At 36.7% G+C, this 23,626-nt stretch overlaps 1 protein-coding gene across 4 annotated transcripts in view; it reads right to left on the bottom strand.

Moving 5' to 3' along the window:
* The window catches only part of wdr4 (WD repeat domain 4), a 54,925-nt gene extending 31,608 nt beyond the window's left edge, over window positions 1–23,317 (bottom strand). Inside the window, exons 1-4 of one of the 4 annotated variants that reach the window (XM_066707090.1) lie at window positions 23,171–23,317; window positions 21,721–21,783; window positions 20,951–21,097; window positions 18,656–18,812 (exon numbers count right to left, since the gene is read on the bottom strand). In XM_066707090.1, coding sequence (XP_066563187.1) covers window positions 18,656–18,812; window positions 20,951–21,097; window positions 21,721–21,783; window positions 23,171–23,253 — 450 coding nt within the window. In that variant the 5' untranslated portion in view covers window positions 23,254–23,317. The remainder of the gene's footprint in view (window positions 1–18,655; window positions 18,813–20,950; window positions 21,098–21,720; window positions 21,784–23,170) is intronic. The other 3 variants (XM_066707089.1, XM_066707092.1, XM_066707093.1) reach the window with 3 other exon arrangements.
* Between the last annotated feature and the right edge of the window lie 309 nt (window positions 23,318–23,626).

Here is a 23,626-nt window from a genome sequence, read left to right as displayed (position 1 = left end):
CCAAGGGGCGTTTCTAAGATACTGGTAGGACGGAGAGGGAAACCCAAAAGAGAACATGATAATGCTTGAAATGAGGTTTTAAATAATTGTATTTTTTACATACATTAGGTATATAGATGTTTGCCCATGCACGATTGATTTAATAGCGAGTTATAATCATAGGGGAGAGTAACATTAAATGCTGCAAGTTTTGGTCTCCCATTGAGGATAAACATTCCACGTTCAGAGTTGCAACCTCTACTATGACTACTGTCAAATAATTATTAAATATATTTTTGACTTGATATACTTAATTCAATTGTCTGAAATCAGGAGAGACCTTTTGAGTTTTTATTGGTGTGCAAATCTTATTTTATGGATTTTAAAATAAATGTATGTGTGGCTGCAATAGGCTACCGTAATATCCTAACACAGTAACCTTAAAGGGGTCATGAACTGCCTTTTTTTTCTGTTCTCTGAGGTCCACTTATAATGTTATCAAGATTTTTACATCAAAAAACATCATAATTTAGAAGTATTAGGCTATTTTCTGTCCTGTTTTGACACCCCTAATCGGAACACACCGTTTGAATAGGAATGGCGGATTGTAGACTCGGAAGTAAGCGCCCACTGGTATGATTGGCTAACAGTTTTGCATATTAAAACATTTTCAACTCCCCCGTCAGTACACGTGTGGAATTGTTTTGAAAACTTCTGATATTGAGAAATGGCAGTCGGTGAAATTCAGCCATACATGTTTGAGCCAGAGTCTAATCCCGAATCAGAAGACAACGGAACCTGCATGTTTTTTGAAAACTGCATGTATGTTTGACAGCCTACATCCGTCAGAGATGGACACTGCTGTGATCTAGGTTAAAAACGCATAAATACTCAGTACATATCAAACGATCTGTAATAACAGACAAAGCAATAGTGACCACATAATAAAAACAGTTGCTCACACTTGTGTGGTGCGACATTACTGTCGGATCCAATAGTCAGCACAGCGTCTTTTAGTTTCAATCTTTCTGAAAATCCTGCGTCGAATTGTGCCTTGTTTGTAAATGAATCCGTGGTAAAATGAAGTGAACACAGGACCAAGTTCTTACAGATGCGGTCTAGAACTTCATTAAAAATAAAGTTCATCCACTCTTTCCTAATGTTTGGATCAGAAGGAAGCCAATGGACCTGCGTTTGCCTCTCTCGTTATTTACCTACTATATGTGTTAATCGATGGGCGGGGCTACACAGGCAGTAATGTAGAAGCAGGTGTTGATCTTCTTCTGCGGAGGCGGGGTTTAGCCACACTACTACGTAATAAAGTGGCACATTCCAAATCCTGTTGTTTTTGCAGATTGGCTTCAATATAAGCTGTTTTTAGACTAACGAGAAAGTTTTGAGTTCTGAAACTTACAGGATATTTTTATAGTACAATGACCTCTTATATGTCAAACGATCAAGGGAATTTTGATTTCTCAGTTCATGACCCCTTTAAACAAAGATATGTTTGATGAGTCAACATCTGCATGATTTAATGGATTTTTAGGTTTTTCGACTTACTTAAATCAATCTTACTCAATCGTGCATTTCAGGTCTCAAATTTTCAATTACCTCATTATGCTTCACCCACATTTTGCCCTCCCCCTCCACGAATTCCTGCCTACAATAAATAATACCTAATAACTCGGTTGTGTGACTGCAAAGCCTCAATACTGGGCTCGAGGGGATGGTATTTTAATTTTATTTCAAAATCAAAAGGCAGTGAGCATGTCAACAAGCAGTACCAGAGAAGAAAGAAATTCAGAGGTCACCTTTAAAATATCCATGATTGTTGGGGTAAAATTGCCCCTATGTATTGTATATACCCACTGTATACCCGTTAGAAAATATAAGAAACTTTCCAGTAAGTTACTAGTTAAAACTTGTTTTTATTAGAATTTCTCTGCTCTTATTATGATTTCTCTGCTCAGACTTATCTGTGTGGCAGATAGAAACAATTTCTGCTGCCGTGGAAATTCTTTGGGTAACGAACCAAAATTATCTATTAATACGTTCTTATTAGTACAGTGTGTCCTTGGTACCAGCGCTTCCATGTCTGGACTAATTACAAAGAAAACCTTATGAAATTTTGTTTACTGTGTCTTTGATATCAACGCCTCCATGCTTAAACTAATTATAAAGAATACCTTATTAATTATCGCTTCCCGTGTCTCGGAACTGCCCTGGACACATGCCAAGAAGATATCATCCAGTTTCGGGAGTGCCCCGAAACTCCTTTGAAATACTGCTTGTAAATGTATAAAAGGCTGTGTGAAACTTTCAATAAACGAAGATAAACAAACAGACTTCATTGTCTGTGAATTTGTTCTTCCTGAGCGCTCGTGTCCTGCAGAAAGGTCTCATCCATTACTGGAAGCGCTCACTGGGGTGCCTGATTCACTGGGATCCGAAGGGTTGCTTCAACTGAACAATGATCAAAACAACAAAAACTAAAACAATACCACAGAAGAATAGATCTACTACTAGTGAAGTACAAGAGGGTGCTAAAATAGGAAACCGTAGGATCAGAGTAAATTCTTTGAATATAGCCATCCACCACCCCATCTGGTTAAAAAAACATGGAAAGAAAGCACCTTATGTTCAACTGCACAAAAGACCACATAAAATGCAGGCTTTTTCATTGGACAGTTGGTTGAAAAGACCAGCACCAAAGAGAAGTGTTGGGGCAATGAAACTCCAGCCAAAAATACTATGTACTGAAATGCAAAAACTGCAGTAAATGTACATCATATCTGGACATGAATAATTCCTAGTTATTTTTTTTTCTCTAATTGACAAATTAGTGTTGGTAGTGTTCCAGTTCTGTTTACAGGAAAATAAATGTATGTTCTTTATTTAAGAGCATTATTAACAAGACTATGTATTGACAGTATTGTGCAAGTTATACCAAATATTTTCAGTCCTGGAAATTAGGAGTTGTTAACATGAGCGGATGTTAATTTCAGCTCAACACATTTACAATAATTTGTTCAATATTACAAAAAAAAAAAAAAAAAAAAACTGTAGCAAAATGATTTTAAAGTAATACTGGCAAATACAAAATGCCCTTCACTACCTCTAAAATACACTACATCTGCATCCGCAGAGATTTAATGGTTTAAAATCTGCATTCGATTGATGCGGATTTCTGTCAGCTCTGTCACATCCCTAATGTTAATTTTACAGTTAGTTATACAATTATACAACATTTTAGGCAGTTCCTGTAGTAAGGACGGTGTTTGTGATATAATGTCTGCTGTTCGGCATTCAATAATGAATCCATTGTGGCTTTACTGTAAAGAGCGTTGAGATCCTGTAGAAGTGAACTGATTAAATTAACAGCATAAAAGGTATTTTTAAAACATGCATACATGTCCTCTTTGACTGCTCAAGTTGTGTTTGGTTTCCCACAACCCATTATGGTTCTGCTGTTCATAAGAGTTACGTAATATTTAATTTCACATTCCTCTTCTACAATATGCACCAAACATAAAAACATAACAAAAACCAAATTCACACTGAAATAATTGCTGGCAATTTGGTGACATTTTGTTGTTGCAAGGTCTGTGTGAATGGGTTATTGCCGGCAATTTTCCATCAAGGATCCTAGTCTAACTGCCGGCAATTTTCTGGCAACTGGTCTGTGTGCATGGAGCAGGAAAATGATTGCCGGCAAATGACGCGTCATGTCCTTGCGTTGTTGACTGACTGACGTAACCAATCAGAATAGGGGCACACTTGTGCGACCACAACAAGGTTAAACCACCTTTAAACAAGAACTTTTGACTGTAACAAAAAACTGACTGGGTCATTAAAAATGGAAGACGTGATCGTGGTCTGGGTCGAATATAAATGCAACACAACACAGAGAAATAATAGATGTTAATGTATCTTTATTAGCAGTAACACTCTCCTTTGTACGCAAAACGCTTGTATTATTTATGTGGCTGCCCATAGTGTAACCATGCGGGCTTGTATGTGATCACGGTTAGGAAGGGTTACACCTAAATTACACTATGGGAAGAATAGAACTAGATGAAGTAATGCATGAGAAAGACCTAGGAGTCTACGTGAACTCCTCACTTTCTCCATCCAAACAATGTGGGGAAGCAATAAAAAAGGCAAACAGAATGTTAGGGTATATAAGTGTAGAATTTAAAACAAGGGAAGTAATGTTAAGACTGTACAATGCACTAGTTAGACCTCATCTGGAATACTGAGTACAGTTCTGGGCACCACACTTCAAGAAGGATATCGCTGCTCTAGAGGCAGTTCAGAGGAGAGCAACCAGACTTATTCCAGGTCTGAAGGGAATGTCCTACTCAGAGAGACTGAGGGAACTGAACCTTTTCACCCTGGAACAGAGGAGACTACGTGGGGACTTGATTCAAGTCTTCAAAATCATGAAAGCCATCGACCACATCACACCAGAGGAGCTTTTCCAGATCAGCAGGGACACACACACCCGGTGACACAAATGGAAATTGGGCTTCAAGGCATTCAAAATGGAAAACAGGAGACACTTCTTTACACAGAGAGTAGTCACAATCTGGAACAAACTACCCAGCGATGTGGTAGAAGCTGAAAGTTTGGGAACATTTAAAAACAGACTGGACAGGATCCTTGGATCACTTAGATATTAATGGACACCAAACGAGCACGATGGGTCGAATGGCCTCCTCTCGTTTGTAAACTTTCTTACGTTCTTATGATCTTATCTGTGAATGTTAGAACAGTAGACTTAGCAGTGGCTCATAAAGTAATTAAATTCGGCGTAGTTTTATTTCTGATGCATTGGACTCATGTTGTTGTTAATAAGTTAAAGACTCTTATCCGGAAAGAGCAATGCTCTCCTTCTCAAGGTCAGCATTCATCCCTACATAGATAGAATACATACAGTTAATAAAATACATCACGTTACTGCAAACTTTCCATTCCCACCCGCACAACACAAAGACTGAGTGATCTTCAAAAAATAGATACAATGGTAGAGTTAACCTGTGTTTTGACATTACTCGAGACAATGTGCTTGAGTCACAGATAAAATACCGCTCTCCCTCTCGGGGTTTACATTGTTTTAGTTTATTGCACTCAAGATGGGCTGCTGTTTACCCGACGTCATGCAAACTCAAAGTGAAGGAGTGAATTTAAATTAGCTCTATGTACAGTTTTAGCAGGAACATCACAGAACAGATTTACATGCGCAAGAACAATATTCGAGACACTGGCTGTATTCAAAACCACATAATACACATACTACATACAAGTATTTCAACATTACTGAAGTGTTATGTAGTACGTGTAGTATGCAGTTTCAAATACAGCCACTGACATAATCAAATCCATAACCGTCATGTGGCGGTTGTTAAAATTAAACAGTTTTTCATGTCACTGATGGAGCAGCAAGCCATTTAATATCAATGTTTTATTAGGATTACAACATGATGTACACTACTGAACAGTACACAACAATATAGAAAGCATAATGATTAAACGGGAGGAAAAAAGAAGAATGCTTTCCGCATTGCCATTAACCTGAAATACACCATTGCTAACCACGAAACGTCCTTCAGCAACTTACTTACCTTACCTTTAAACCTACAAATAATTTGATCAGATCTTTTCACTTATCACTCTTTAAAGCAGCCACTTAAGGAGACATATACAGTGAGGGGAAAAAAGTATTTGATCCCCTGCTGATTTTGTACGTTTGCCCACTGACAACGAAATGATCAGTCTATAATTTTAATGGTAGGTGTATTTTAACAGTGAGAGACGGAATAACAACAAAAAAATCCAGAAAAACGCATTTCAAAAAAGTTATACATTGATTTGCATGTTAATGAGGGAAATAAGTATTTGACCCCTTCGACTTAGTACTTGGTGGCAAAACCCTTGATGGCAATCACAGAGGACAGACGTTTCTTGTAGTTGGCCACCAGGTTTGCACACATCTCAGGAGGGATTTTGTCCCACTCCTCTTTGCAGATCCTCTCCAAGTCATTAAGGTTTCGAGGCTGACGTTTGGCAACTCGAACCTTCAGCTCCATCCACAGATTTTCTATGGGATTAAGGTCTGGAGACTGGCTAGGCCACTCCAGGACCTTAATGTGTTTCTTCTTGAGCCACTCCTTTGTTGCCTTGGCTGTGTGTTTTGGGTCATTGTCATGCTGGAATACCCATCCACGACCCATTTTCAATGCCCTGGCTGAGGGAAGGAGGTTCTCAACCAAGATTTGACGGTACATTGCCCTGTCCATCGTCCCTTATGCGGTGCAGTTGTCCTGTCCCCTTAGCAGAAAAACACCCCCAAAGCATAATGTTTCCACCTCCATGTTTGACGGTGGGGATGGTGTTCTTGGGGTCATTCCTCCTCCTCCAAACACTGTGAGTTGAGTTGATGCCAAAGAGCTCGATTTTGGTCTCATCTGACCACATCACTTTCACCCAGTTCTCCTCTGAATCATTCAGATGTTGGCAAACTTCAGACGGGCCTGTACATGTGCTTTCTTGAGCAGGGGGACCTTGCGGGCGCTGTAGGATTTCAGTCCTTCACGGCATAGTGTGTTTCCAATTGTTTTCTTGGTGACTATGGTCCCAGCTGCCTTGAGATCATTAACAAGATCCTCCCGTGTAGTTCTGGGCTGATTCCTCATCGTTATCATGATCATTGAAACTCCACGAGGTGAGATCTTACATGGAGCCCCAGACAGAGGGAGACTGACAGTTATTTTGCGTTTCTTCCATTTGCGAATAATCGCACCAACTGTTGTCACCTTCTCACCAAGCTGCTTGGCGATGGTCTTGTAGCCCATTCCAGCCTTGTGTAGGTCTACAATCTTGTCCCTGTCATCCTTGGACAGCTCTTTGGTCTTGGCCATGGTGGAGAGTTTGGAATCCGACTTGATTGATTGTTTCTGTGGACAGGTGTCTTTTATACAGGTAACGAGCTGAGATTAGGAGCACTCCCTTTAAGAGAGTGCTCCTAATCTCAGCTTGTTACCTGTATAAAAGACACCTGGGAGCCAGAAATCTTGCTGATTGATAGGGGATCAAATACTTATTTCACTCATTAACATGCAAATAAATTTATAACTTTTTTGAAACGCGGTTTTCTGGATTTTTTTATTGTCATTCCGTCTCTCACTGTTAAAATACACCTACCATTAAAATTATAGACTGATAATTTATTTGTCAGTGGGCAAACGTACAAAATCAGCAGGGGATCAAATACTTATCACACATACACATATATATACACACACTCACCTAAAGGATTATTAGGAACACCATACTAATACTGTGTTTGACCCCCTTTCACCTTCAGAACTGCCTTAATTCTACGTGGCATTGATTCAACAGGTGCTGAAAGCATTCTTTAGAAATGTTGGCCCATATTGATAGGATAGCATCTTGCAGTTGATGGAGATTTGGCATGTTCTGTACTTCTCCACAACTTTGTCCCTGACCTGTTTGGAGAGCTCCTTGGTTTTCATGGTGCCACTTGCTCAGTGGTGTTGCAGACTCTGGGGCCTTTCAGAACAGGTGTATATATACTGAGATCATGTGACAGATCACATAGACTCCCACCTGCAAGCCAAACCTATTGGAATCAGTGTTAATTTTGGCAGCTATTTTAGATTTAGTTTTAGTCTTACTCTTTTGACTAAAATGCTTATCAGTTTTAGTCACATTTTTGTCATTTAATCTTTAATTAGTCCACAAAAACTCGTCATTTTAGTCGTTTTAGTCAATTTAATTTTAGTCACATTTTAGTCCATGTAATTATTTTTACTTCATCACCATTATGCATTACGTCTGATGCCAAGTTGTTTACATCAATTAGTGGTTGGATGCAAAACAAACATATTGATTGACTTAATTTGAAATGTATTTGAAATTAAGTCACAAACAGCTATTGCAAACTTCATGGTCACCAATTTCTGTAATTCACTTTTCTTTTTTAAGTTTGAAGTCTCTCTTGAAATAGAGTTAGAGTTGCAAGAACATTATGGAAGCGTATAATGGACTTCATTCAAACGCAAATGTAATCCCACAATTGCATTTTCATTTTCCATTTATGCACGCGTCAAGTAAAAATGGAAATATAATCATGCCATTTGTATTTTTATATTCCAGTACGCACATTCGCTGACAATATTAACATTTAAAATCGCTTTTGCATTAACATTTCATTTTCAAAAACTGATACACAAAAAAGGTTTAAAGTGATATTAAAAGCATACGCATATTGTTAAGCCATACTGTAGCCAAGCATGAAGTGGGCTTCATGCTGTAAGTGATAAACTTGGCTTACTGTTCTTATAAGTTAACCAATTAGATCCTACTAATTATAAGACCCGCACTTACCGGTCCTATATACAGAAGAACAGGCGTTTAACTTCACGTTGAGCCCAATACCGTAAATCACATCAAGCGCGTTCAGTGTTTAGCGAAACACACGCTTGGGTACAATCGGGTCGCATCAGATCCACGGTTCTGCGCAGATCTGCAGAATCCCACCAATCCCATTGGTGGAGCAGCACAAATATGCACAGAAATGCGATTAGCTGCGCTACACGAACGCAATGACTGAGTCAAGTCATGCATGATTATGATTAGACCATGAAACAGCTCCCTCACCGGCTGTCTTGCAAAATACTGTAATTTATGTCCATTAGTCTTGCGTTAAATTTTGTTTCATCACAATTTAGTCAACTAAAATTAGAAGCTTTATTTTTTTAACGATTGTTTTCTTCCCAGTATTTTGTCTCCTTATCATTGCCGAAATTAACACTGATTGGAATAACCAATCAGAGTTCTATTTTCAGCATAAAGCCCTCCCTCATAGGCTTAAGGGCCAATCACAACTCGCATTCAACACAGAACTCGCCCCGCATGTTGCGTCAATCAAGAACAAGGCAAACGATATTGTTTTAGAGTCGCTGTAGTCCTGTGGTCTTTGGGACATTACTATTTGGTAGTCCGGTACCTATTTTTGTCAGTCCCGGGTGTCCGGACTACCAATTTGTCCACCCCTGATTACACAATTAAAAAAAACATTTTAACCAATAATAAAGTTAAGTTCCAGATATCAGCTGCAGTTTCATCTGGTTTCCTTTCTTTTTTGAGCAGCACGTTCACAAAAAATAACAAAAGTATACGTCTTCTCCCTGTATCGTGATCTTGGTAAAACTATACCCTTACAAAAAAGTAACATGGGATTACCATGGTTGTACAATGATAGTGCATGGTACAGTATAGTACTCTTATGGTACATGCATGGTACAGTATAGTACTGTGTAGTACATGCATGGTACAGTATATTACATGGACGGTACATGCATGGTACAGTATAGTACTGTGTAGTACATGCATGGTACAGTATAGTGCAGTGTAGTACATGATGGTACATGCATGGTACAATATAGTAGTGTAGTACATGGATGGTACCATGTATACATTATAGTACATGGTACATGCATGGTACAGTACTACATGAATGGTAAATTAATAATACATGGATGGTACATTATAGAGTGTAGTACATGGATGGTAAATCATGTCCCCATGTTATTCATGTTACTTATAAGGATAACTAAGGGTTTTTAATTATAATTTGTTTATACATGTTCCATTGGATTGTTACAGATGTAAGGTGTGTACATTTTTTTTTTTTTACATTCTAGTAACTTTCTTTTACTTTTAAATGTCAGTCTACTCTGTTGAAGATGGTTACACATGAAGTGAGTGCAGGAGCTTCAGAACTGCATTTCCCCCATTGTCTTACATATGTGAGAAGAATGCAATTGACAGGTGCATTCAAAGCTTGTACCACTGTGAACTGTATTTTTAAAAGTATAAAAAAGTAGTCAGGATGTCAAAGAAAAAGTATTAAACCAAGACAACTTACTTAAACAGTTGTAGCAACATAGGAACATATAACACAATACTAATAATAATAATAAACATTTAGACAAACTAAGTTCTTTAGTATTTAGACATTGCGTGCGTCACTGACCTCCAAGTGGTTTGTAATGTGCATGCCCAAGAAAGACTGACCTCGCCGTTTGCAGGTTGTTAAAATTGTGAGGTAAGTGAAATAATCTCAGTTTATGTATAATTAAATGTTTTGATTAAGTTTTTTTATTTTGTTAAACAATTACATTTTATACGCATCAAGATCAAGATGTATTTCGATGTAAGTCGAATGGCAAGAGCTGGATTATTCATGTATTCCGTCTACCACTTCATAGAAACTTTAATTTGCATTATATTTCCTATACTTAGGCACAAAACCTGTGAGTTTCTGTTCAAAAAGGAAAGTGATATTAAGTACAGGTTTTTCATTTGTGCGGGTGTGTCAATGTTTTGATATAAATGTAACTCTTAAATTTATAAAATGTGTAATATATTTAGTTTATTTATTTATATTTAGTGTAATATACCTTATTAAATGGAGTAGGATGCAATAACCTGAATTAATTACCCTTGTTACAGGGATTGTGATTTTCCTGAACGAGTAGGGAAAAAACAGTTACACAATAAAATTGACATCCTAAAACTCGAAAATGTACACCTAAAAAAGGAAAACCGTGAACTACAAATCTAGTAGCAAGTCAGACAAACTCAATTGCTCTAATGGAAAGTAAGTGCACAAATTCTTTAAAGTTTGGTTTTAGATAAAAACAGTTAGTATTCTTAACCTAATTGTACATTATTGTTGAAATATGTATTTATTACTATGTGTATGTGTGTGTGTGTGTGTGTGTGTGGGGGGGGGGGGGGGTGCAGTTGTTATATCTAGTGATACAATACCATGATTGTCAAATTATAGCAATTGCAAAACTAAGTGAGAGAAGAAAGTGAAAACCTGTCAAATCTGAATTTTCTATGAAAATACCTATGTTGGTTTATTTATCTTTATGAATAGGTATTCCTCATGCGTGAAAATTAAAATTAAATTGAAATTAAACAATTATGAGAAGAAACTGTGGGAACAAGTCATGTGCAGAAAACCCTTCAAAAGCCACCAACACTTGAACCACCACAAGTTCTGCTTTGAGGGAGAGCAGGCAGCCTCAAGAAATGGTAAGCATGCATCATAAATAATAATAGCCCACTGTACCATTCAAGAGTGTTTCTATTCTGCTTGATTTTTCTTTTAATTATGTTTTCTACTTAGATTAAATTACAATGTGCCAATAAATAAATAATAATAATGTTTAACCTTTGGTTACATGTTTATATTATGCTACCCAAATAATAGAAATGCATTTCAGTGTGAAGAACATAATATTGTTACATACTGTACGCACTTTAAAATATTATAAGAACTAATAATAACACAGCAACAATAGTATATGAAATATCTGGATGTTGCTAATATTTTATAATACATTATTTCTCATATTTCTGCAAATGTATGTATTGTTTCAGGAAATGACACAGCTTTCAGCTGGCATTACTATACAAACCGCAAAATTACAAAGATGGTGCCACAAAACAACCAATAAGCATGTGGCAGACCTGCTTACATCTCTGGTTCCCCAGGAGGTTCTGGCAAGCTGTTCACTAACAGGAGCATCCAGCCATGCCGCCAAAGACAACAAACCCCAGAAAGAAAAACACAATGAAGAGGTCATTGATGCCATTGTTAGTGAGTTTCAGATCATATTTCTAATAATTATCTATTTTGTTTATTCCCTTACCCCCACCCCCAATACATACACCTTGTTGTCAAATACACTAAACAATTACCATAATTATTGCATAAATCACGTTAAACTTTCTTTAAAGGGGTCATGAACTGAGAAATCAAAATTCCCTTGATCATTTGACATATAAGAGGTCATTGTACTATAAAAACATCCTGTAAGTTTCAGAACTCAAAACTTTCTTTTAAATTAAGAGGATTTTTGTTGTAAAAATCTTGATAACATTATAAGTGGACCTGAGAGAACAGTACAAAATAATAAAGAGGTCTTCGTATGGACTCACATGCAGGAGGATGATGGAATGTAGTTCTGAAAAAATAAATGAGCCCATACGAAAACATTTTGGAAACAGAACAAGAGAACACTGCAATATAGACGTTTTAAAATAAATGTTTGAAATTAAAACAGACAAGTTTGAAGAAACAATTGGGGCAACCTTCACCCAACCAAACTGTGCTTATTTGCTTGATGCAGACCAAGTTTGTCCCAATTGCTTCTTCTGACTGAATGGTTCTATATGTAATGTTAAGTGTGGGGGTGTATTCTGGTAAGAGCATTTTAGCTCTGAGCTGAAGCACTGATCTAAAGAAGACCTCTCCCCCCCAAAGTTATCAGATTTCCTTAACTCATCAGCTGCGAACTGGTTGACATCAAAGTGACAGTCTTGGGAGGATGGCACAGAGAATAGGCCAAATAGTTTGGAATCCCTGCTATGAGATGTCTGGGGAAGGGGGCCTGTAATCCCGACACAGAGCTACGAACCCGGGCCAACCAGTATTTCCAAAAGATGGCATGGATTGACATCAGTCATAAATCAAGCCCCCCTCCAATAGGACACTGGGGGCTGAAACCGAAATCCAATCTCAAAAACTCAAGAACCAATCGTCTATTGATCTGACAGGCATTAAAAGGCAACGCACAGCAACTCTCTCTCTCACCCGAACCAGTAAACTGCTGCCACAGCTCAACTTGTAGCTCTGTTGCCAGAACCGAAACCGGAAACCAACTAAGTTTTTGCCGGCAACAGAAGAGTTAAACTGGGAGAAGGAGATTGAGCCATACGAAGAATTCTTTTAAAGGACTTTGTTAAGTAAAGTACTTTAGAAACTGTGCATGCCCACCTGTACCCATCTGATCAGTGGAGTTTTACAGCTGGACAATTGACTAAGTCGACTGCAATACGTGTTCAGTCATTTAAATAGCTATAGAGTCTTAAGAAACTTGACCCATGGAACGAACAGGGCCCTGCTTCCCTCAAAGATTTTGTCTTCAAGTAACTACGGTGGAAAATCCTGCTTGCAAAGAAGATTTTGTGCACAACCATGGAGCCTTCAAACCAGTGGAAAATCTGTTCGGAAAAGACTCTACTTTCGCGAAACCCCAACTTCCAGGTGCATCAACTGAAGTGGAAGTTATTGGACAAAGCAGAACCGGACTGCCTTTGTTCCAAACCACACGGACCTCGTGCCGTGCGTTTTATTTGAGACCGAAGACAGAGAGGCCTCTTTGCGACGAAGTTCAGATAAGTTTAACAGTTTGGAGTTTATTATTCATGACATTTGAGAAATCAATTAGAAATGTTATTCTGTGAGTCATAAACTTTAGAATGTGTAATATCATTTAGTATTTTCTTAAATATAAATGAGTGCTGCATTAAACTGTTTTGTTTGACAATTTTAGAAATAAATTACTATATTACTGTTTAGTCTGAAATTGACACACGTTAATAGACACTAGATTATAGGTGGCCCTGTCTATCCTTAATCATTGAACAGTAATCATTTAGGGAGAATTGTGGTAACAAGAAATGATAGAATCTTTCTCTTCACCCAAACGTAAATGAGACCGATATATATAACGAGAAGTTATTTGACTTAAATACTAACCTGCATTAGTTATTTAATGTCCGACTAATAATACTAATGAGAGACTCACCTTCATCTTACTAACCAGTATTGTCGTCAATGCGTTTGTAATTTTGTGTAATGTTTTGTGTGTCATCATATGCGATTCCATGGTCTTTGATTTGGTCATGGAAGTGATTTGTCTTTGATTTGTTGATCTTGAGTGATTTTTATTTAGTTTTTCTCTTTTTGTATAACTAGTGTAGTGCTACATTTTTTGTTTTTAAAACATTTGAGAATTGATATCTTTGGAATTGGTGTCTGCGTCCAATTATTGCAGAAATTGAGTTCTACAAGATTCTAGGATTCTTCATAAGGTGATACTTAAATTCACTTCTTTAACTGAAATGTATAAGTGTACCTTAGGCTACAGTATTTTGTACCATGGAGCTACCAATTGTACCATGGTATTTCACCAATTTACATTAAAAGTACCATGGTACATTTTTCATGGTAATCCCAAGGTACTTTTTTGTAAGGGTAGTTCCAGTACTAAAAGTGCAAGTGTTGCTTAAATATGTCCTGTGTATATATAGCCATGTGTGTTAGCATATCAATATGAAATATACAGTCACAGCCTATATGTAGCTAACTAACTGTAACTGGCAGAATTTATTCTTAAGAACAACTAATATATTTATAAATACACCAACAACACTCAAATGGTTTTTCACACATTCTGTGTTTTTCCTGGATAACCTCCACACAAGCTTAATCAATTATAGTGTTGCTAAATAAATGAATCACACATACATTTTATTTATTATTTATTTTTTTGTATGGGATTCTTTACCTTCTCCTGACAACTGTTGTCAATGGATCACGGAGTGGTTGTATTAATCGCTACTTTTTCAAGAATACTTGAACATCTGCATGTCATTTCTCAAATCTGTGTTGGTTTCACAGGCAAATGGAAATATCAGGGGGCACACAAACATTACTGTATTAGACATATTCAGTGGTAATTAGGGTTTACCATTATAATTAAAATGTTCGGCTCTTCCTGCAATCGATCACATAAAAACATGCCTGATCTACTTTTAAGGGTTTAAGAGTAGGGATCGACCGATATGTTTTTTTCAGGACCGATACCGATTATTAGTGATCAAAGAGACCGATAACCGATAATTGTGGGTTGTACATGCATTTTCGATGTTTGTTTTGGGTAACAAAAAACGTATTTTAGATGCTTGTTTTGGGTCGGAAAAACGTATTTTAATGCCTCGCACAATTGGCAAATCTCAAGAAAATACATCTCAAATGGAGGTGAACTGACTCGCTTTTTGCAATGCGAACCCTGACAAAATGTTCGCTGCGTTACCATTGCTAAACCTCCTAACGTTAGCTAGCTCCTAGCTACCATCATGTAAAATGTTCAAAAAACTCACACGAGTAGTGTTATATAGTATTTGTTACCATACTACGAATTTTAGCTGTCTAGTTGCATTAGCACTGACATCATTGACTCGTTACACAAAAATATCACTGCATAAACTCAAACGTAAACATTAGCTATTTTTTACTGCAACAAAGCACGTTATATGCAGGGACTCATGTTTGCCATATTAAACGGGGGCCTGAAAAATCGCTTTCCAGTGTCTTTTGTTTTTGTTGGTAGGCTACACCAAAACATTAGTTTCAGTGGAGTAACATTAGTCCACAAAAAACATTTACTGGGTATTGTCTTCATAGCAATAGATAACAATGAATTTAATGTTTGTTGCAACTTCAGCATAGATTGTGATATTCACTGCAATTTCAGCATTCTTACCTTCAAGAAAACAGTCTCTTGTTTCAGCCATGCATACCTCTGCTTTCCTTTTTTCACGTCTCTCTCACAAATATGGCGTACAGTGTTGATTAGCTATTTACTTGCGAGCTATAAACAATCCGATAACACTACGGGCGGGACATTGAGCCAGACTAGATGCAGAAACCTTTCTGAGGAATGCAGCTGCATCTGAGCCAGTGCAGCGCATTTAAAAAAAGTAGGCTTATCTTATCGGCCATCATATCAGACAAATTAACGATTCCAATTATTGGAAAAATTATGAATATTGGATCCAATAATCAGCCAGGCTGATAATCTGTCAATCACTAATTAAGAGTTTAACAAGGGAAGCAGTTTTTGTTTGTTGTTTTTTCCCCCCACATTATAATGATTATACGGTTAACACTAGAAGTCCCGACATTTCGAACTACCTACAACAGTCAAAATGGCTCATTCTAACGAACAGCTCTTTAAACACTGTGGCAGCCTATATGAAAAGCAAACAATCGAATACAACTTGCACAAATGGAGTAGGGTATTTAAATGGAAATATGAACATAAAACTTTAAAATGATTGGTATAAATAACATCAAATTGCTTTTCTTTTTCGAAATGTGCACACTGTAGTAAAAAAAAAAAAATGAAATTAAATTAAAATTATTTGCGGTTGTAATCACTCTCAGTGTCCACTAAATCTTACTTCAGTTGTAAGATGACACTTGTAATGCTATACAATGCATATCTTTTTCAAGTGCATGAAAGACTGTAGACAGGTGAGGTAGAGATCACGACTTGAATTTGATTTGCGTTTATGCAGCTATAACACCGTCAGCATACAAAAGTCAAAAGTTTTAGAACACCTACATTTTTCCAGGTTTTACTGAAGTTTACACAGTTTAATGTCTCAGTGTACTCTGAAATGAAAGATTCCAATTGTTCTATGCGTTTTGTTTAACAAAATTTAAGCAATTTTTTTTTTTACTCAAAGTAGCCACCTTTTGCAGATATAACAGCCGAATACATGGCATTCTTTCTACAATGGAAATCAAATATTGTTCGTAAAGTTCTTCCCAACACTGTTGCAGAAGTTCCCACACATGTCTTGCACTTGTAGGTTGCTTTGCTTTCACCCTTCTGTCCAGTTGATCCCAAACCAGCTTGATGGGGATTAAGTCTGGAGACTGTGCTGGCCATTCCATGATTTGAAGCTTACCGTCTTTTCTGTTCTTTTCTTATGAGGTAAGTTTTGGGTCATTATCTTGCTGTAGGATGAACCCCTAACCAAGTAGGTCTATACCAGAGGGTATTGAATGGTGCTGCAAAATGCTGCAGTAGCTGTTTTGGTTCAGGGTGTCACTCACTCTGTGCAAGTCGCCAACTCAAAATCCCTGCGTGATAAAACGAAGATTTCAAATTTTGATTAATCAGTCCATAAAACCTTCTTCCAGTCTACAGTAGTCCAGAAATCACTGAGATGTCTGGTCAACCAGAAATCAATGAGTGAACTGTGAGTCTTAAAGTTCAGGAACGAGTGGCTCACATTTATTGTAAAAATTACCTCAAAAATGGTGGAGAAATATCCACTCAAATATCCCCTTGTATGCCAACTTACATGTCTGGATCCTCAGCAAATTGTCAAGCCAACAGCTGACCTATCATCAAAGTTTTGAAAGCTGTTGACCACACTGTTAAATGGCAAATGGCTTTTTGGTGAACAATGTGATGAGCTGTTATCCTTCTACAACATGACTGAGCTTGCAGCAGAGTTCCCTTGACATTTGAACCCAAGGTATACTCCAAAAATACATGTGGGACAAGAAATACTAGAAGTTATGGAATCTGGTAAAGATGCTGCTAACTTTGTCACATGATCAGGCATCTGTAGAGAGAGGCTTCTCAGTCAATAAAGAAGTTCTTCTGGAGAACTTAAGAGAGAGATCCCTTGTGGGCATTAGAACGGATCATGATGTGATCCAGTCTCTGCCTCACGTCAGTGAGATCCAGCTAACCCAGAAGCTTAGGATGAATGTTCAGGCAGCAAGAGCAAGGTACCAACCCGCATCTGGAGGAACAGAGGAATGCTAAGACAACAGAGATGAACACCATGAAGAGTGAGGCTGTGGAAGAACAGATTCAAGAAATGGATCACAAGAAAAGAATCCTCAACAACAGCGTCAAAGAAATGTCCAAAGAAGCCAACAAGTTGGCAAAGACAGCTGAAATGAAGCATGGTTTTACATTGCTGGCCAAGTCAAACACATTCAGGATCAAAATACAGGAGCAAATGAAAGAGTACAACACTCTTGAAAAGCAGCTCACTGAGCTGAGAAAAAAGCAGCATTCTATGGACTGAGACTGGTGTCGAATTACTAAATGACTGGTACTGATTGACTAACTGGAGCTTACTGACTGGCTGAAAGGAAGATTGAATAACTGATGACCAGTTTATTTACTTTGAGATTTAATAAACATTGTTAAATGTGAATAATTGAGATTGCATCATTTAAAAATTGTATTGTTTCTACTGTCCATAATGGGGAGATTGGTTGTGGGCTTTAAGGGTGTTAGACTTTAACCAGTTTATTTGGTTCCTCTTCTTCTGAAACATCAGGACAGGGCTCAACATTAAGAGTTCCCTGGTTACCCTCGGCAACCAGATTTGATGTTGGGTTTAGATTGGATTTTGGAGATATATTTAATGAAAACTGCATGAATTCTTGAAAATGAAAGCATTAAATATGCGTGTCATCAATCAGTTTAATTTCTTGGAGATTCATTTTTTTTCTACAAAATTATTTTGCAGGAGTGCTTACCATATTTGTTTCTATCTATAAAATCTATTTCTTAACTTTGAGATGATGAGGGTTGAAATCCACTTTTCTGTGTTCATTTGACATGGAATGACCCACTTACTGTACTTTTGAAGTAGTCTGGTAGGGTGGACAAATTTAGTATTGGTATCAGTGCAGTAAAATGCACCTTACAAAGAACTATTTACATAGACCTTTAGTAATGGCCGAACTGGGCTCCCTGCGGGCCATATGTTTGACAACACTGCCTTAGATAGAAGAAAGACTGCTGTCAAACAGCAAGCAAAGAAAGTAATTTGGGATAGGCGGGCGGGTGAAAGTTTACATTGGAACTTGGCCTATTTGGACAACTGCAATAAAAAAAAAAAAAATTATATATATATATATATATATATATATATACACACACACATATATAAATAAATATTTATTTACCACAGACAGAAGCATGGAGAGATGTCCCAGTTTAAGTTCAGATGGTTTCTGAGGGTTGGATACTGAAAATGAATAGACATCTCCAGACTTATCTGCAACAAGTATATGGTCTTCTGACTGCGTCACTACAAGGGACGTGCACCTTCGAACCACCCACCTGCAAAAAGTATAATTATGTAAGACCCATCCATAGCTCAAATACTTAATCAATTTTGGAATCTTTCAAGAGATATTTCATTGGTTAAAAACACTAAAATACCAAGAAGTGGTACACATTTTATACTGACAAGATTTATGTTTAAACATGTAGAATAATCTTTGTTAAACCCAAGTGGACTAAACTTTCACTGTTAAAAAGCATATGGGTCATATTGAAATATGATTATTTCCATATTCTTCTAAGTTAATGCTCAGCGATGAAAAACGTTGTCTAAACCAAAATTATACAAATGGGAGGAGTCTCCATGGTGTACACCGTGGTGTGTGTGTGTGTGTGTGTGTGTATATATATATATATATATATATATATATATATATATATATACACACACATGCATACACACATGAAGAAAGAGTATATACAGGCGCTAAAGAATAGTTGTCTAGTTGCGTTGTTTCCAATCTGGGGTGCCTTGTCCTGGGAATTTAACATAAAAAAGAATATCTAACTGCAAAGAACCACAGAAGCTGAAGAACAGCAACTCCCATGGAAAGATCCAGATCTGTATATTTTTATTCTTGTACTTTCATAGTTCAAAAGATCAGCAAACAACGTTAACGCGTTTCAACAGTTCGTCTTCATCAGAACATTGCAATGGATCTGGATCTTTCCATGGGAGTTGCTGTTCTTCAGCTTCTGTGGTTCTTTGCAGTTAGATATTTTTTATCTATCTATCTATATATATATATATATATATATATATTATATATATAGATATACACACACCATAGGTCGAATGGCCTCATTTGTAAACTATTACGTTTGTAATGAATATATATATATACAAACACACACACACACACAAACATATATACAGTACACCGATCAGCCATAACATTATGACCACCTGCCTAATATTGTGTAGGTCCCTCTTTTGCCACCAAAACAGCCCTGACCCGTCGAGGCATGGACTCCACTAGACCTCTGAAGGTGTGCTGTGGTATCTGGAACCAAGACGTTAGCAGTCCTGTAAGTTGCGAGGTGGGGCCTCCATGGATCGGACTTGTTTGGCCAGCACATCCCACATATGCTCAACTGGATTGAGAGCTGGGGAATTTGAAGGCCAAGTCAACACATTGAACTCATGATTCTTCAGACCAGGCCACCTTCTTCCATTGCTCCGTGGTCCAGTTCTAGTCAAAGTCGCTCATATCCTTACGCTTGCCCATTTTTCCCGCTTCTAACACATCAACTTTGAGGACAATTTGTTCACTTGCTGCCTAATATATCCCACCCACTGACAGGTGCCATGATAACGAGATTATCAGTGTTATTCACTTCACCTGTCAGTGGTCATAATGTTATGACTGATCAGTGTATGTATATATGTGTGTGTTGATGAATTGATGCTGTTTGAAGGCAAAGGGTGGTCACACAAAATATTGATTTGATGTTGATTTTTCTTCTGTTCACTCACTTTGCATTTAGTTAATTGATACATATAATCTATTAACATGTCTATTTTTGAAAGCTCTTACTTTACAGCATTTTTTTCCACACCTGACTAAAACTTATGTACAGCACTGTGCAAATATACTATATGTATGTATGTATGTATGTAAGTATATATACACACACGTGTATATATGTATACACACACACACTCTTAAATCAGCATCTCCAAATGTATGGCAGACATTCCATTCACATTTTTATTTGAAATGTTGTCAGTAGTTTATAGAATAAAACAACAATGTTCATTTTACCCAAACACATACCTATAAATAGTAAAATTTCACCAGGCAGACAAGCTGTTCAAATACAGTGTCAACAGTATCATGTCTCTGAATCAGGGACAGCCTAATGTTTTATGGCAAGATGTATTAAATTAAAATAGAAGCCTTGAAGTATAACTATCATTATTATGTTGTTTTTTTTTTTAATTTAATTTATTTTTTATACTTTTGTCTTGGGTGAGTAGTGGCCTTCCTTCTTTCTGTGCATACGAACCTATGATTTATACAATTATGATAACAGGTAGTTATATAAAATTTAGCCATAGTGCACATTCGTGTATGCTTCAGTGTAAGTATTGTCAGCTTGCATTCCAGGCAAGTTGCCCCATATTTGAGTACCTGGTGCTGAGACACTCCCAAGATGGCTTGGTGCAGAATAGGATGAGACGTTTGTTGTCATCTGTGAGAGCAAAATAGTCTCCCGAAGATGAGAAAGCGAATGACAAAATTTTGTCACTTCCTTTTTCTTCTGATCCGCCCTCATCTCTTAAAGGTAAAAAAAACATTTTCATTCAACTTTGTAAGTCAACTTACCAAGCAACTTTGCAACAATAACTGGATCTATGCATTGAATCTTTAATTAGGATAAATCTGTCCCCTATGGTAGTATCTTGGAATTTATTTATCCACCTCAAATACAATTGTGTACACATATTAAACAAGTAACATTAAATGTACATAACACTGAATATGTAATGTATTCTTTATATATCAACAGAGCTGTTCTCCAAATCAACTACATGAAAACTATGCAAACACATAGAAGGTTTAACATCAACACCATTTATTTCAGAAGACAAATACAAGTAACCAATTATATTAAATTAATAATATTTCATAGATAAACTCCTTGTTCCCAAGTCACATTAACAACATAGATTAATAGGTATCAGTTAGCTCCAACAAATCAATTAACTTGCAGGTGAGTTTAATCTTACAGTGATTGAGGCCCTTCTAAAAAAACATTAAATACTACAGTAAGTTGCAAGGTACATGGAATTTCTAAAATGCTGAGTGTGCTTATGCATTTCTGTAACAAAATTAGCTTGTTTGGCTTTTCACCCAGTAATGTAATAAGTAAATTGAAAAACTGCAGAAATTAGGCCTACCCTTTGTTTTCACTTCCTTGAGGCTTTTTGTCAGCTTTACTGCAGTCATACACAAAAGGCTCTCTGAAATATATAATAAAACATGATTAAGACATTGTTAAACAATTTCTACAACTATTTGATTAATTATCATGCTATATGTTGTTTAATTTTCAATCTTTTAGTCATACTATTTACAAAAAAAATGCATTGTTGCAGGTTTACTTAAAGTAACCAATTTTCAGACTGAATAAATATTTAATCCATCCTGAAAGTAATGCATCACATAAATACTCAACAGGACTGAGATATGGTAACTGCAGTTGGTCAATCAGCTCACTTTTTTTGTTTCTATTAAGCAGCCTTTTGAAAGTTGACAGTGTATTTGAAATGCATATTTTGTTGGAACATAACTTTTATATTCCTTTCTTTCATCCCTGTAGTATAGGCACTGTACGTTTAACCATACAGGTTGAATTTACTAGTAGAAATTCACCAACAACTGAACCTGTCACATTTCCGAACACTAACGTTAGTTTCATGGTGTCTGCATATCCCCATTCTTGCACCAACTAAATTTAATTTGGACTGATGTGTGTGCAACGTTTCCAATGGTAGTTTTTTTTAAGCAAATGTTATATTTTTTGTTTCTGACTGTAAAACTGTTCTATTGCAAATTGTTTACTTTCTCTTAGGTTATCTTAACAAAATAAAGTTACTATTAAGGCTGTGTCAATCTCAATGCTCTTTTCAGCCGTAAAGCAAAACAATAAAATAAAAAGCTTTTTTGTCAGTGTCTCAATTATGTCTTTAATAGCAGAATACCAAGTAACATAATTTACTGCAGATTACATAAACTCACAAACTCAAACTTATATCACATCTGGGATAAAATCATATAGAAAATCATATAGAAAATCATGGAAGAATTTTTTTTTGCTATGTTACCTAAATAGTACTGAAAACAGTAAACAACGCAATCTTCAAAGTATATATTTAAAACGTAACTTTAAAAATGTAAGATCTAATGTTACCCTCCTATGACACCGAGATAGAAAAATATAACAGCAATCTACTTTGATTGCATTTAACATGACTAATTACTGTAGCCTTTGAACATTAGAATTAGCTGTATCGTTTTAAATGCCCAAAGCAAACTAGTGGATTATTGCAAAAAAGAAAACCAGCATTGTCCATAACGCATTAAATAATAACTAGATACACGAATTGCCCTTGGCAAATATGAATTTGCTAACAATACTATAATAATTCCAAAAAACAACACGAGATTTCGCATCCAAAACAAAATCTACTGCAAATTACTACTTCTTACGTTTAACAAAACAACTTAACCGTTCATAGATTATAGAACCCATTAAAAGTACTGGGTCCCATTAATTATATTAATGCAACTCAACACTACAATCAAATACAGAAAAAATACGTAAAGTAGAGACCAAACTCCACCAACCTGCTATCTTTGGTGTCTATTGCAATAAATGTGCTACCACTGCTGACAACTAAATGATCCTTGCACGTTGCTAGTAGCGCCATTTCTGCCTTTCATTCGCGTGTTGAATGAAAAAAGGAGTCGCTGTTTTTTTGCTTCATCACTGCGACACATGCCAAGCTCATAACGTCATATTTGTCCGACCAGGAACTACTACAAAACGCAGTCCTCTTGGTTAAGCTGTTATAATCACGTGTTGAGCCAGGGCTACCATTGCAAGTGCCAGAGGGGCGTGGTCGTTTTTTTTTTTTTTTTGTAATGCAAACTGCTGTGGAATTTAGAAAACGAGCAAATACTGTTGTCTAACGTTCTTTTTGTTTTACGTAAATCGTTTGTTTGTTTTGGTATTTAGCCAAATTCCTTGCTCTTATCTACGAACACTTGGATCTACCACCTGAAGTGGTAAATCGCAAAAGG

This window comes from Amia ocellicauda, chromosome 6, assembly GCF_036373705.1.
Source record: "Amia ocellicauda isolate fAmiCal2 chromosome 6, fAmiCal2.hap1, whole genome shotgun sequence".
NCBI classification, from domain to species: Eukaryota; Metazoa; Chordata; class Actinopteri; order Amiiformes; family Amiidae; genus Amia; species Amia ocellicauda.
Note: the sequence above shows the minus strand (reverse complement) of the source record. Positions and strands in the feature narration are given on the sequence as shown.